The sequence below is a fragment of the Neoarius graeffei genome, chromosome 27 (assembly GCF_027579695.1).
Source record: "Neoarius graeffei isolate fNeoGra1 chromosome 27, fNeoGra1.pri, whole genome shotgun sequence".
NCBI classification, from domain to species: domain Eukaryota; kingdom Metazoa; phylum Chordata; class Actinopteri; order Siluriformes; family Ariidae; genus Neoarius; species Neoarius graeffei.
In genome coordinates, this window is record NC_083595.1 from 55,708,153 (window position 1) to 55,723,669 (window position 15,517).

At 44.5% G+C, this 15,517-nt stretch overlaps 1 protein-coding gene across 1 annotated transcript; it reads left to right on the top strand.

Annotated features, from left to right (window-relative positions):
- The first annotated feature begins 7,073 nt into the window (after nucleotides 1-7,073).
- si:dkey-56m19.5 (calphotin) lies at nucleotides 7,074-14,975 on the top strand. Its single transcript, XM_060911875.1, has 2 exons — nucleotides 7,074-7,225; nucleotides 12,113-14,975. Exon 2 carries the CDS (start codon nucleotides 12,121-12,123, stop codon nucleotides 14,380-14,382), a length of 2,262 nt encoding a protein of 753 aa, XP_060767858.1. The 5' UTR covers nucleotides 7,074-7,225; nucleotides 12,113-12,120; the 3' UTR covers nucleotides 14,383-14,975.
- The last annotated feature ends 542 nt before the right edge of the window (nucleotides 14,976-15,517 follow it).

Here is a 15,517-nt window from a genome sequence, read left to right on the forward strand (position 1 = left end):
ATAACCACCCATGTGTAGCCATTTTATTTGTTCGTTCTAAGTAAATAAAACCATGACATGATAATCACCTCGGTTTTAATTCGCGAGGTATATTTGGTAATTATAATGCGGCGGTTGAAAGGACTGATAGGTCCGCGTTGGCTTGAATGATGTCATGAAGCTAAAACGCGCCGCCTGGCGGTGAGAAGAGGTACAACGGATGACGTCACCTGATCGGAAATGGATTTATTTCAGTTCAGTTGTTTTTTTGTGTTTTTATTCATCATCATGGCGCGCGCAGTCTGAGAATATTTAATTTTATATCACCTTTAAACTATTTTAATTATCTTGTCGGTAATCTGTGTTGTCTTTTTCTGGATAATTTCTCGAAATGAACTGAACTGGTTAAATAAAATATTATTAAGTTTGTGTGTCAGTGAAGCAGGATGTTGTCCCGCAGCAGTTCAGTGATTTTCCTGTTACTCAACCACACCAAGGTACTGCTGCCCCCTGCTGCTTGAGGCGCGGTACTGCAGCAGAAACTCATCTGACTGATCCTCTTCACTCTTGAGTTCAGTAAATCATCTCTACATTTCCACTTCCGGCATTGAACACACACCCTCCCCCAGAGCCGGCTTCGTTTATCTCATCTGTACAGCTGAGCAGTGGAGGATGAAGGGATTCCATCAAGGGTAAAGACACCTGGACAGTGCTGACATTTGAACGCAAGAGCTTCAGTGGCTTCAGTTGATGAGTTCCCACATGTCTCCCTTGCAGGGTTCAGTTCCCTCTGAGCCACTCATTTCTCCAGCGTGTTGAAATTGTGTTCAGTGTAAAAACACTGGAGTTAAGCCACTGCTTCATTCTACGGCGTGTGAAAATAAAACCCTCCTGCTGGGATAATAACACTGATCACACTGCTGCTGTCCGTCTGCCACACACACAGGTGTAGGGCGGGGCAGCTGGGATAGCAGTGGGCGGGGCTGTGTGTCCGAGTCCATATGGTGTGCGGGTTGTGTTCATTAATTTCCTGCTGCATCGAGAGAGAGAGAGAGAGAGAGAGAGAGAGACTGTCTCCATTCAGAGTGTGAGAAAAAAATTCACCTGTCTCTCACATAAAGAGGAGAGAGAGAGAGAGAGAGAGAGAGTGAGTGAGTAGAGGGGAAAAGAAGAAAAAAGTGAAAGAGGAAAGAAAGCAGAGAGAGCTACAGAAAGATGGAGAGAAGAAGCAGATCATTCACACAGTCAACACTCAGCAGCTACAAAGCAAATGTACATCAAACACACACACACACACACACACACACACTAATAATAATAATAATAATAATAATAAGCTTGTACATTCGTTTTTCTGCCAATAGAGGGAGCCATGTATACAAGCATAGATTCTCCTCCGCGCGCGCACATTAAAGTGCTGATGACACGTTTTTGACATCTTTGGCGATGTTTTATAATATAAAAAGTAATTCCCGATGATCCATATATTAATTCACGAAGGCGCCTATTTTACAAGTTATGATAAAAAACGCGGCTATTTGGACAAATTTGACGGGGCTGCAGCACCCAGGAGACGGAGGAGGAGGAGGAGGAGCTATATGACGTCAGCGAAAGAACCTTCCTCCTCACTTACCAGTTTGTTGTTGATGCGGCAGGTGTTCAGTTTATCATTATTAGTATTATTATACATTATTATACATTATTATACATTATTATAATATATATATATATAGTTATTATGCCTTCGCGTTGTGTTGCCGGCTTTTGCTCCAAAACCCACAAGGATGGGGTAAGTTTATTCAAGTTTCCCAGAGATCCCGAGCTGCATGCGAAGTGGGTGAAGCAAGTCAGGCGCACTCGTGACAAGTGGGAGCCCTCACCAACATCCGTCCTGTGCTCTGAACACTTCGATTTGGATTGTTTTGACACCCTTCCCAGCTTAAAGGAATCTCTTGGGTGTTCAGTTCAGCACAAACGTGTGTTACTACCATCAGCAGTGCCTACAGTATTCCGGAGGGGGTCTACTAGTAGCTATGCCGGATCCAGCAGTCGCCTGGGACAAGCCGACTCCTCCAAACACAGTCCTCCTGTCAGAACATGTGTTGAGAAACGACATAAGATAAAGGTACGTAGAGCTATAGAGTGCTCTGACATGATGCTAAAAATAGTAACCATGCGGTCTGCGCGGCCATCTTGGAAGCCACTCACTCCAGAGCGCTCAGAGTACACATCATAGAGTACACATTCATGATAATCATAAATGTAATCATAAAGTCGGCGTGATATCAGTCATGTATTTGCTTGTGAAAGCTTGCGGCTTTCATGTAACTGCCGCCTAGCAACGAGAGGCAAAGGGTAAAGAGGGTAGGCTATCATAGATTCTATTCGGAAGAGATCAACACATGATTGCTTAAAAATTAGGTATTTTAACAATTTGAATCTGTTTTGTGATTATCGTGACACTTGTGTGTTCTATAGAACTGTATGTCTTATCAGCACATCGAGGATCTTCCACCGGAGGCTTTAGCAAGTACTCGTAGCAACACTACACTTTACCCTTTGCCATGCGTTGTTAGGGAACGGTAGGAAGTACCCCGATGACCGACTTCAAGAATATGTAGAAAAAATGTAGAAATTATACTTTCCAAAAGTCATTTGAGCTTAGTGTATTGCATTTCCATTTATATTGTAGGTTCTTGCTGATGTTTTTGCGGAGTGTGACGCAGCTGCTGAATCAGAAGCTGCAGAGTTTGTATGTACTAGTTGTGAACATTCACATTATTATCAATCTCATTTATTTAAAATCAGATAAAATCATGCCATCATGATCACTGCTTAAAGTACCAGTATTTGGTTGTTCTTTTGTTCAGAGGAAGAGCTAGCACTAGAGAGTTCACCGGCGTTTTCATGCGCCATTTCCATTGAGTAGAACAGCCAGTGAACCGCAGCGTGTTCTTCCGCTGACGTCACAGCATGGCCGCGAGCCACGGACCCAGTTTTCTTGCGCTGTGCAATTAAAAGTTGGATATTCACGTAACAACAGCTTCTTTTCACGTAATTATAACAGAAATCTAACATGTTTGCCATGTTGTATAGTTTATTTAAGAAATTGCATAGAGTCATGTTCGTGTCATCAGACCTTTAATCTCATCTCACTTCATCTCATTATCTGTAGCCGCTTTATCCTGTTCTACAGGGTCGCAGGCGAGCTGGATCCTATCCCAGCTGACTACGGGCGAAAGGCGGGGTTCACCCTGGACAAGTCGCCAGGTCATCACAGGGCTGACACATAGACACAGACAACCATTCACACTCACATTCACACCTACGCTCAATTTAGAGTCACCAGTTAACCTAACCTGCATGTCTTTGGACTGTGGGGGAAACCGGAGCACCCGGAGGAAACCCACGCGGACACGGGGAGAACATGCAAACTCCACACAGAAAGGCCCTCGCCGGCCCCAGGGCTCGAACCCGGACCTTCTTGCTGTGAGGCGACAGCGCTAACCACTACACCACCGTGCCGCCCCACATTATTCAATATGTGATTTATAACTTAATAAATAACTTAAATTATTGTTGAACAGCAGTTAAACTTCAGTAAAACCTTAATTACTGTTTAATAACTGACATTATTATTATTATTATTATTATTATTATTATTATTATTATTATTATTAAAGAGGCACAGACACAGCTCAACAACAACAAGTGATGAGTGTAGACTGTTTTGTGTTCAAGTCTCATTTAAACTATAAAACAAATAGATATCGTTTTATGGTTCATCTTTGTGATGTGCAGGCGATCAAATATTCATACAGCCTGCAAACTATAAATTATTATTATTATTATTATTATTAACACACTAATGGCCCTTTTCCACTACCCTTTTTCAGCTCACTTCAGCTCGCTTCAGCTCACTTCAGCCCGACACGGCTCGCGTTTCGACTACCAAAAACCGGCACGACTCAGCTCGTTTCAGCCCTGCTTAGCCCCTAAAACTCGCACCGTTTTGGAGTGGGGCTGAAGCGAGCCAAACCGTGCTGACTGAGGTTGGGGGCGTGAGCAGACACTCCCCTGTGCACTGATTGGTGAGGAGGAGTGTCCTCACATGCCCACACACGCCCCGCAAGCGCGCTGGGATCTGTAAACACCGCAAACCCGGAAGAAGAAGAATTACGAATTACGAGAATTTCTGAAGCCTTATGCGCCTCGCCTCATCTATACGCTCTTGCCAGTATCTGTTGGCGTTGTCGGTGACAACAAGCCACAGCACCAAGACCAGCAACACTAACGACTCCATGTCCTCCATGTTTATTGTTTACTATCCGGGTCGTGAGACTACCGCTTAAAAGCTCACTGAATCAGTGACATACAGAGCATCGTGGACGAGTTCGCGGAGCGCAAGGCTCGTCGTATGCCCTTCAAATAATGCGCGCAGTAGGCTATTGATGTTTTATTATGAGCCATGTACAGTATGTCGCCGAATGTTTTTTTGTTTCTGAGTTACATGTTCGTTTGAAGGACTTAATGTACTAAATAACATAGTTGCACCCCGTAGTGTTGAAATTGGTAAACACAGTGCATTCAGTGAGGTTTGCACCGCCCTCCTTTTATTTCTGCCTCTTCCTGTCACCGTTGCAACCTCTGAGCGCTCATTCGTATGCCCTTCAAATAATGTGCGCAGTATAGGCTATTGATGTTTTATTATGAGCCATGTACAGTATCCTAATGTTTTTTGTTTCTGAGTTACATGTTCGTTTGAAGGACTTGATGTACTAAATAACATAGTTGCACCCGGTAGTGTTGAAATTGGTAAACACCGCAGTTGCGGACATTTTGTAGCCTAAAACGATGTTATGATAAGCTTTAATAAAGTGCCCGGTCATTTGCCCCGCCCCCGGCCCGGCTCTGACTTGTTCCGCCACTGTCACTGATGTCACTGTTTGCGCTGCTTAACGACATCACGTGACGTCCACCCACTTTCGCTAACTCCACCCAATGTGTCCACCCACTTCCAGCCAGCACGGTTCAGCGCGGTTGTAGTCGAAATGCAACTCCAACAGCCCCGCTCAGCTCGACTCAGCTCGACTCAGCACGGCACGGGTCAGCCGCGTTTGTAGTGGAAAAGCGGCATAAGAGTGTATTGATAATGACAGGTGGTGAGGCAGCACGGTGGTGTAGTGGTTAGCGCTGTCGCCTCACAGCAAGAAGGTCCGGGTTCGAGCCCCGTGGCCGGCGAGGGGCTTTCTGTGTGGAGTTTGCATGTTCTCCCCGTGTCCGCGTGGGTTTCCTCCGGGTGCTCCGGTTTCCCCCACAGTCCAAAGACATGCAGGTTAGGTTAACGTGGGGCAGCCTTGGGCTGAGGTGCCCTTGAGCGAGGTACCGAACCCCTGACTGCTCCCCGGGCGCTCTGGTGTGGCTGCCCACTGCTCTGGGTGTGTGTGTGTGTGTTCACTGCTTCAGATGGGTTACATGCAGAGGATGAATTTCACTGTGCTTGAAGTGTGCATGTGACGAATAAAGGTTTTTTATTGATCTGTGTGTGTGTGAGAGAGAGAGAGAGAGAGAGAGAGAGAGTTCTCCCTCCAGTGTCAGAAGAATCCTGGACAGTCTCTCCCCAGTGCAGGAGTCAGTGTATAACATCTTCATGAATAAATGTTTGATGGTTGAAGCTCCAGCTGCAGCTCTGACTGTAATAAAGTGCTGAAACTGGAGACTCCTTCCTTCCATTACAGTCAGAAACACATTTCTCCTCACACAGGGTCACTGATGAGGGATGTTATTTTCACCTGTTTATCATCAGTGAAGCTCTGCTGGACGCACCTCTGTGAATGAGCTGTTACTGTGGAAACCATAACTATTAGAACCCGTGCATTAATGTAAACCTGCACGACTGTCCGAGCTGCTGTTAGAGAGAATTAATCAACACCTTCTGACCAATCAGAGTCCAGAACCCATCAGTGCTGTGGGGTGAAATCTCTAACTCCACTGTCCACAGGGATCTGAAATCACAGTCAGAACCAAGACGAACATTCACCCTTCTGGAGTGATGATGTCAGAGTGGCCACGCCCACTGCACTAACAGTGTCATGTGTGTTTCACATTTTCTACTACAAGCCCCGCCTCTTTTGTGGGTCAGTGTGCAAACTCGTGTGTGTGTGTGTGTGTGTGTGTGTGTGTGTGTGTGTGTGTGTGTGTGTGAGAGAGAGAGAGAGAGAATAAACTGGATGTTCATTGGAACAGATGTACAGTGAAATATGACTCGAATATAAATGTCACTGATTCTTCAGGTGAAAAATGGACTTGTTTTGGATTAAACACACCCTTATTTACTCTCTCTCTCTCTCTCTCTCTCTCTCTCTCTCACACACACACACACACACACACACGGACTGTAGAGTGTGTGTGTTGTCCATTAACCCCAGACGGTCAAGTCACATGCAAGGGCAAAGCAACATTAACACTGTGTGTGTGTGTGTGTGTGTGTGTGAAGCATACTTGCCACATATTAAAGACCAGAATATATTTTTTACTAACAGACTGAGGACATTTTTGTGAAGTGAGACATTTTCTCTGGTCCTCACTTCTTCAAAGGACTGTTTGAGGGAGAAGACTCAGTTTTAGGGACTGGGTTAGAATGAGGTGAAAGGTAGGGTTAGGGGTGGAGTTAGGGTTAGGGGTGGAGTTAGGGTTAGGGGTGGAATTAGGGTTAGGGGTGGAGTTAGGGTTAGGGGTGGAGTTAGGGTTAGGGGTGGAGTTAGGGTTAGGGGTGAGGGAGTGTATTATGTCAACGAGAGTCCCCACAAAGACAGAAGTACAAGCTCGTGTGTGTGTAAAGGACTTCTTTGTTTGTTAAATGTCGATCTCTACAGAGAAACTTTAAAGGTTCTTCAGAAGACTTGCTGAAAAAACAGTTTGATTTCCTTCTGTGTTCACTCCTTTATCCTCTCTCTCTCTCTCTCTCTCTCTCTCTCCCCACAGATAGAGGCTGTACAAGGAGAAAGATTTGATAAATATGGGAGGAAAGCTGTAGGGAGCGAGGGGGAGGGTGTAGGGAGGGGCAGTAAGGGGTGGGTCAGCACTGTATAGCCACATGTCTCACAGTGTGGTGAGGCTTTAAGAGGACGAGGCTTGCAGAGAGGAAGCTCAGAGACAGACAGACAGAGAGACAGACAGAGAGAGCAGCTGTGTTCATCGTCTTCATCACTCATTTGGATTACTGAGGGTCAACGTCAACACACTGGTGGGTCACCGTCTACACACACACACACACACACACACACACACACACACACACACACACACACACAGTTGTCATGGAGAGGGAGTGATCAGAGAACCAGTTCCTCACCACTCAGCTTCTTTGTTCTCTCCAGATCTGTTCTACTCCAATCTGCATCTCTCTCTCTCTCTCACACACACACACACACACACACACACACACACACACACACACACACACACACACGCGTGCATGCATGAGAGTGAGTTTTGTATAAAGCTGTATTTGTATGAAGCTGTGAGTCTTTGTGTGAGGAGGTGGAGAGGGAGGGTCCGTCTGTCCTGCCCGGAGCTCCAGGGTTCCACAGCAGCAGGTTCTCTTGAGCACGTGCTCTCTGTCTCTAACGCTTTCAAAGTTCTTTATATATTTCCATTATACACAATTTGCAAGTCTTATCTATCTATCTATCTATCTATCTATCTATCTATCTATCTATCTATCTATCTATCTATCTATCTATCTATTTTCCATTTATTTATTTATTTATTTATTTATTTATTTATTATTTTGTAAAATTTAGACCGGTCCCATGAGCTCCTACCTTCACCTTCCCCAGAGCGAACTGTGTGTTTTATAAAGTTTTATTTCGTTAAAATTCTTCTCTCATGCTGTCATTTTAAACTTCATTGTTGAAGCTCGTGCCCGCTGTACAGGCTGCTGTGCGCGTTCACGGCTCTCAGCTCCTATTCTCGCGAGATTTATGTGGATTTCGCGTTACCGAGGAAACGCCTCAGTCCGAGTCGCCATGGCAACGCCTTCAGCCTCGTTTTAGCTTTTTCCTTCAGCAAACGAATTTTATTTTACTACTAATTTACTGCTGTGAATTAATTCACTCCTTTGTATTTTTGGTCGATTTAACGTTTTATTTATAAATCACTGTGTGAAGGAAGCCAGTGATTCATTTAATTGAGCGCGCTGAAGCTAGGGTTAGCATAAATAGCACAAATAGCATAAATAGCACAAATAGCATAAATAGCACAAATAGCATAAATAGCACAAATAGCATAAATAGCACAAATAGCATAAATAGCACAAATAGCATAAATAGCACAAATAGCATACATAGCACAAATAGCTAAATCCTCGCTAGCAGAGTGATATAAATCACTGGAAATCTTTTTAATCTAAACATAAAGTCACAGATTAGACTGCGTTATTTTGACAAAATGCAGAATGTGAGAGAAGCAAATGGAACTAAAGCGATTTGTAGAAACCAATCAATAACAGATCAATAAAAAAATGAATCAAAAACATTCTGATAAAAAATACAGAAAATTAGCCAAAGTCAAATTAATGATCGATATGTTGATAAATTATGAAGCTTGTGTAAAACCTATAAAATAAATGCGGTGACACGTGATGATGACATCGGTCACCTCGTCACCCTCAGTGGAAAAATATTTTTGCTTTGTTATATTCTCATATTTTGTGATCGTTTAATTGAAGACTGTGTCCAAATTCTCAGACTTCCGCCGTATTCAGGGCGAGCGTGCACTTTAGAGACAGTAAGATCGAACGTTACGCTACGTGTGCGTGGGGTGGGATTAAGGTTCGAAAAATCATGAAGAAACTTTGTGGTTATTTTGTCGATTTGAAGCCATTTGATGTGATTTTGTTTTTTCTCACGCACTCTCCTTATATAAGAACAATACCCTCACGAGATCTCCTCAACAAATACGGCGGAGTCACTGTCGCTGAAGTGCAGACGTCCCGTATTCAGTAGCGAGTCCAAAGACTCAGGAGACATTTAATAGCAGTCAGACAGTTCCCTGATGATCGACGACACCTGTATCATGCGAACAGACCACACGGCAGTACACGACGCGATCCCATAATTGAGTTGGAGCCTCTGAGTAACTGAAGAAAGAGAAGAATTCCTCTGGGAAAAGAGAAAGAAGATGGCTGTCCAGAACAAACCTGGTTGTTAGAGCGGTGTATAAATGTATGAGTGATTTTGTTTAAATATTTCTGCCTTTCCAGAAATGTGTTGCGCTGAAGAACAGCCGTAATGAAACACTCAGAACTCTGGACTGTTTCCACTCTGTTTATTTTGCCCTTGAGTGGACATTTTACTGTCAGCTAACTGTCCATCCATGACTGATTAAACACACGGGGTTATTCTCACACTGTGCAGCTCATTCCAGCTGGATGTCAGTGCAATAAATCTGGTTCCTGGTGGTGCTGTAAGGGTCAGTTCTGGTGTTCCGTGTGTGTGTGTGTGTGTGTGTGTGTGAGATCACAGGGTAAAAGTACAGCATACTCATGGTGACCTTGTAGTAACAAAAACACCATAGTTAATATCACACTGAGTAATATGAAAGAAGTGAATCTCTCCTGAATCAGGAATGAGTGAGCGCCTTGTTCCTGTTAGGATCAGTTTACTGTAATTAATTGAACACGACACACCTTCATGTATGTAATTCTTTTATGAATCTCAGACACATTTAGTTTATTTCCTGACATTAACCAACGTCCTGAAATGTTCATGTGGATATAATTGAGACTGAACTCGCGACTGTCCCAGAGAGTCCTGAGCGGGAATAAAACCCAGCGCACTGCTGAGCTCAGCATGTGGATCGATGTTTGCGTTCGACTGGTGCATGACTGCGCATCCATTAATGCATGCACCAGTGCAGCAGCACTTTGGGCCATTCCTGCTGTAGAGTCTCCCTGCTGCAGATATCACACCGAGTGCAGAAAGGTTTATTTAAAATCTCTGGATCTGGATGTTCAGTACGAATGCACACTCAGTCAGCATGTTCACACTCAGGACTCCATTTGCTTTTTTTTACAGGAGGAGTCCATTAGGTCTTTTAATTTTCTATAAAGTGAAAGCTGAGTGTTGGAAGAATGCACTGTTCACATTCCTTTTTAACCCCAAACACAATTTTTTAGTTTTAGTGCATCATTGTGTATAAAGTCTGAGCAGATTAAATAATCCGATTATATCATTTCAGGATTTTGTGTTGTGTGTAATGTATAGCAGAGCTGCAGTGTGCAGTTGTGTGTTATCTAATCAGCCGTTTTCTCCGCCCTTATCTCTCCGCTGCACTGAGCTCAGCCAGTCGTCCATGAATGTCGCATGGCTCCTATCAGAGCGACATGAACACACTAACAGCAGCACTACAGCACTCGAGCTGGGCGCAGCAGGAACGCAGCACATTCATCCCGTCTGTATGAGCAGATCATTCTCTGTTTGTGTTTCTCTCATGGCAGTAAACCAGCTCATATTTTCCCACGACACTGAGGTTAAATTCTCTCCTTATTTATCACCCAGTTTGTGTCCTTCTCATGAGAGAGACACTGAAAATTCTAACTTTAAACGTAAATATTGTGCGTAAGGAACCAGGCAGCTTGTTGGTGTACAACTTACTCAACATTCCAGACTCCAGACAAGAACCATGTGAAGTTTCCATCCAGCAGCCATTTGTCTTTCATTCGTCCTCGTCTCCCGCAGCTTTTGGACTGCATTCAAACGTTCTCCTTTTGGCAGAGTTAGCCATGGTGAATAAAGTGAATGCCCTTTAAAAGGCGACACAGTGCAGGCGAAGCTGGCAGCCGCACACAGTGTGTGCTTTTATCAGTTTTCACTTCCATCATGGTTAATTAATCCTCTGTTCCAGTCCCGGTTTTAATGCACCCTTGATGAATTGCCCTCAGTGCTTTTCCTGGGTCAAATCTGCATTTACTCTCATTACTGGATTAGCTCAAGAACTGTCCGTTAGAACGACTCCGGGGCACAGCCTACCCAGAGTGCACTGTGATTTCAGACAGTTTCTTTTGTAAAATAGAAGTTTTGTTTTCTGAAGCCACCGACTCTCTGTCCTGTCCACACCACACTCAGCAGTTGTCCTGGTTGCTAAACGGGTTACACAGCTGATGTGATTGCACACAGTGTGATGCACATTTACTGTTAAAATCTCCTTCACGTGTGGCAGGTCAACAGTTTTGAAATGAGAGTAAACAGTCCATAAGAGTTCACCGAAAACAACAGGCGTCATTGATCAAACCTCTCAGTTGTGTGTCTTGTTTTCTTGGTCAAACCGACCTAAAAAAAGTCCTGCCACATTTACAAACTGTGGTTGAGTTTCTTAATTCAATTTGTGTGTGTGTGTGTGTGTGTGTGTGTGTGCGCACGTGCATGTGCGTGTGCGAACATGTTGATAAATTCCACTCAGCTGTAAATTACTAAGTGTGTTCACATTTACATTTAGCCACACCCACAAAAGTCCAAAAAAGGCAAAACTCAGAGAGAGCTGAAAAACAAAACGACCACAAAACACCGAATGAGCGTCTCCTCAGCACGACACACGCTAAAGTAATGCGGCTCAACCACTGCAGTGCATCAGCTAACTCTGTCTCTCTCTCTCTCTCTCTCTCTCTCTCTCTCTCTCTCTCACTCTCCTCCAACTTTGTATAGGGTACCATTACTTTTGTCCTAAACTGAAGGAGTATTTCTTTATTTTGTACCTGTTTGTTTCAAGTCAATAATTTGAAGCACCTGCGTTTCACAAAGTGTTCATTAAAATGGTGTGTAATTGAAATAAAGTCATGATTTAAAAGTGACGGCGTAATCCGAACACAAACTCAACAATTCTACGATTTGAAGCTCAAAGGTTCGCAGTCATGAGTCTCCTGATATGCAAATTTGCACAAATGCAAGAGCAACATGTAAGATGAGAATATTTTCCACAGTTAATTGGATTTTCATCCTGAAACTGATTCCCCAATTAATTCATTCATTCATATCTAGTGTGATAAACAAGAAGACATGCATGCAGAATCATGTTGAAGAAATACGTCATCCACTGATTTAATCACCTAAAATCAACTTTCGTGGTTTTGCAGGTCACATTATGGGAGGTAAGCTGAGCAAGAAGAAGAAGGGATACGATGTTAGTGACCCAAAAGAGAAAAAAGATGAGAGTACTGTGGTAGCTACAGCTTCAGTGGAGCACAAATCTGAAGCTCCTGAAGCAAACCAGCATGGAGCTGCAGAGGTCAAAATAGAGCAAGTGGCCCAAAGTGCTGCAGCTCCTTCAGAACCTCAATCAGAAGCTCCAATCAAGCAGCCTGTCTCACCAAATGAGGAAGAAGTGAAGGAAAAGCCTGTGGAGGCTGCTGCCACAGTTGAAGCTGCTTCTGCTCCACAGGAAGTAGCACCTGCCCCAGAGGAACCTGCATCTGCAAAAGAGGAGCCCACAACAAACTCAGAAAAAACAGCAGCTGCCCCAGAGCAACCTACACCTGCCCCAGAGGAACCTGCACCTGCCACAGTAGACCAAGTAGCTGCCTCTGTGGAACCTGCACTTGCCCCAGAGAAATCTACACCTGCCTCAGAACTGGCAGCTGCCCCAGAGCAACACTCACCTGCCTCAGAAAAACTAGCAGCTGCCCCTGTGGAACCTGCACCTGTCTCTGAAGAACCAGTAGCTGCCCTTGTGGCATCTGCTCCTGCTTCAGAAGAACCAAGAGTTGCCCCTGTGGAACCTGCACCTGCCACTGAAGAACCAACAGCTACCACTGCAGAACCTGCACCTGTCTTTGAAGAACCAGCAGCTGCCACTGCAGAACGTGCACTTGTCTCTGAAGAACCAGTAGCTGCCCATGTGGCATCTGCTCCTGCCTCAGAAGAAGCAACAGCTGCTCCAGTGGAACATGCACCTGTCTCTGAAGAATCAGCAGCTGCCACTGCAGAACCTGCACCTGTCTCTAAAGAACCAGCAGCTATCCCTGTGGAATTGGTTCCTGCTTCTGAAGAACCAGTAGCTGCTACTGTGGAACCTGCTGCTACCTTAGAAGAAAGGGTAGCTGCCCCAGAGAAACCTACACCTGCCTCTGAAGAATCAGCAACAAATCAAACAGTTGCTGCCTCAGTGCAAGCTGCTCTAGAGGAACCACCAGTTGTACCTGAAGAGGCTGTTTCTGCCTCGGTGGAGGCTGTAGTCTCCACATATGAACCAGAGGAGCCACCAGCTCCAGTTGAAACTGCTTCTATGCCAGTAGAGTCTGTGGCTGCCCCAAAGGAACCTGCACCTGCTTCAGCAGAGACTGTTGCTGCCCTGGTGGAGCCCACAGCTGCACCAGAGGAACCATCAGCTGTACAAGAACAGACTGTTTCTGTTCCAGTAGGGGTTGACGCTGCATCAAATGAATCAGCAGCTGCCCCAGAGGAACCATTGGTGCCTGTAGAAATCACCAGTGCCCCACAGGAACCTGTACCAGAGGAAACTCCTCCACATGTACAAGCTGTTGGACCTGAGGAACCACCAGTAGAGGTTGTAGCTGTCTCTGAGGAAATCTTATCTGCAGAACCTATAGCTGCCCCAGCAGAGGCTGTTCCTACCTCACAAGAACAATTACCTGCACCAGTAGAGAGTATAGCTGTCTCTGAGGTGGTTGTAAGTGTTTCAGAGAAATCTACAGATCAAGCAGCTCTTGAGGAAACATCAGTTTGCTCCGTGGAGCCTATAGCTGCCCCAGAGCAGCTTGGAACCACACCAAATGAGTCTGTAATTGCACAAGAAGAACCTGAAACTGCTCAAGAGGAACTTGCAGCTGAACAAGTAGTACAGGAAGCTGTCCAGGAGGTTTTAAATGCCATGAAAGGTACACAAGTACCAGCTGAGATCACAAAAGCTTCAGAGGTTTTGGAACTAGACACAAAACTAGAGGTTTCTGAACTTCTTCATGAGTCTGACCCAGTTTCAGTAGCACCTTCTGCTCCAGAACCAGAAGCTAAACCTGAATCTGTTGCAGATGCTGAGGAACCCATTCCTGAGATTGTCATTTCAGAATCCACCTTGGCCAACGAAATCTTATCTGCAGAACCTTGCAGGCTTATGGAGGAGAAGCTGGAAAATGGAGAATGTGAAAGCACTGTATCAGCAGAAGAACCTTCACCAGCTGTAGCTAAAGAAAATGGGGTGTGTCAGGAGCAGGTGACGGGAGATGCTCCTGTAGATGGCCCAGTAGATCGAAATGAGTGCATGAACGGCGTGGTGGCTGAACAGGAACTTAACTGTGAACTGAAAAAGGACTTAAACATGGCTGGTGATGTTGGAGACATGGTGGAGTGTCTCAGTGCCGCAGTGAGCCAGGCTGTAGAAATGGCATGAGAACAAAATACAAACCCTTCACATGTGAATTCCATCCTGAAGAAAAATAATAAAGTCCTCCAATGACGCAAGCTTCCAGAAATATGAACATACAAACTGCCTTCACAGTGACTCAGCTGCAGGGAGTTTATGGGCACAACCACTGAAGAAGAAGAGGTGAAGAATGGAGAGAACTGTTGAGAAGAAAAAGGGTGAAGAACATGAAAGCTAGAAGAATAAGAAGTAGAAGAGAGTATTTCGTTGTGTTTTTGGCATTGGTGAGCTCTAACTGCCTGAGCTGACTAAAAATAAAAACCAGGAAAAATGTGAATGCTGGTTTGACAAAAAAAAAAAAAAAACACTGGACATTAATCATAAAAAATAATTGAAATGAATAATTCTTGTGTTTGCTTGTGAGTTTGATCAAAATGAAACTGTTTCTTGGGTTAGCACTGAAATATACATAATCAAATTTAGACACTCACATATCCTTTTCTTATCCATGTAATGAAGTAATGAAGTTGTACGTTTTGAGCTTTTAGAGCTGAAACTAAGAGGAATGCTCATTTTAACTTTGATGGCTTACATTAGAAAATAAAATGAAAAAAACTCTATGTTAAACTTGGATCTTTAATTTCAAATCTTTCTTTGTTATTCTGGGAGCGCACCTGGGACATTTCTGTGATATTGAAGTGTGTATTTGAAATAAACTCCTGTCCACTAGGGGGCAGAAAGTTAAAAATAAAAACAGAATGAAAGTCTTATGTTTTGCTGCAGAATAAATAGAGAAGAAGGATCACATCTGTATGGGTTCTAAATTCTGACACTGCTGTAAGGCTGGAGTTATAGTTGCTTTGTAACACTACACCTTACACTGCACCTACACTGCCCATACACTACCCCCGACACTACCCCCTACACTACCCCCTACACTGCCCACACACTACCCCCGACACTACGCCCTACATTGCCCCTACACTGCCCCCTACATTGCCCATACACTGCCCCTGCACTGCCCCTAAACAACCCCTCAACACTGCCCCCTACACTGCCCGGACAGTACTCCTGACACTGCCGCTACACTGCCCCAACACAACTCCCCAACACTACCCCTGACACTGCCCCGACACTACCCCACACTACCATGACACTGCCT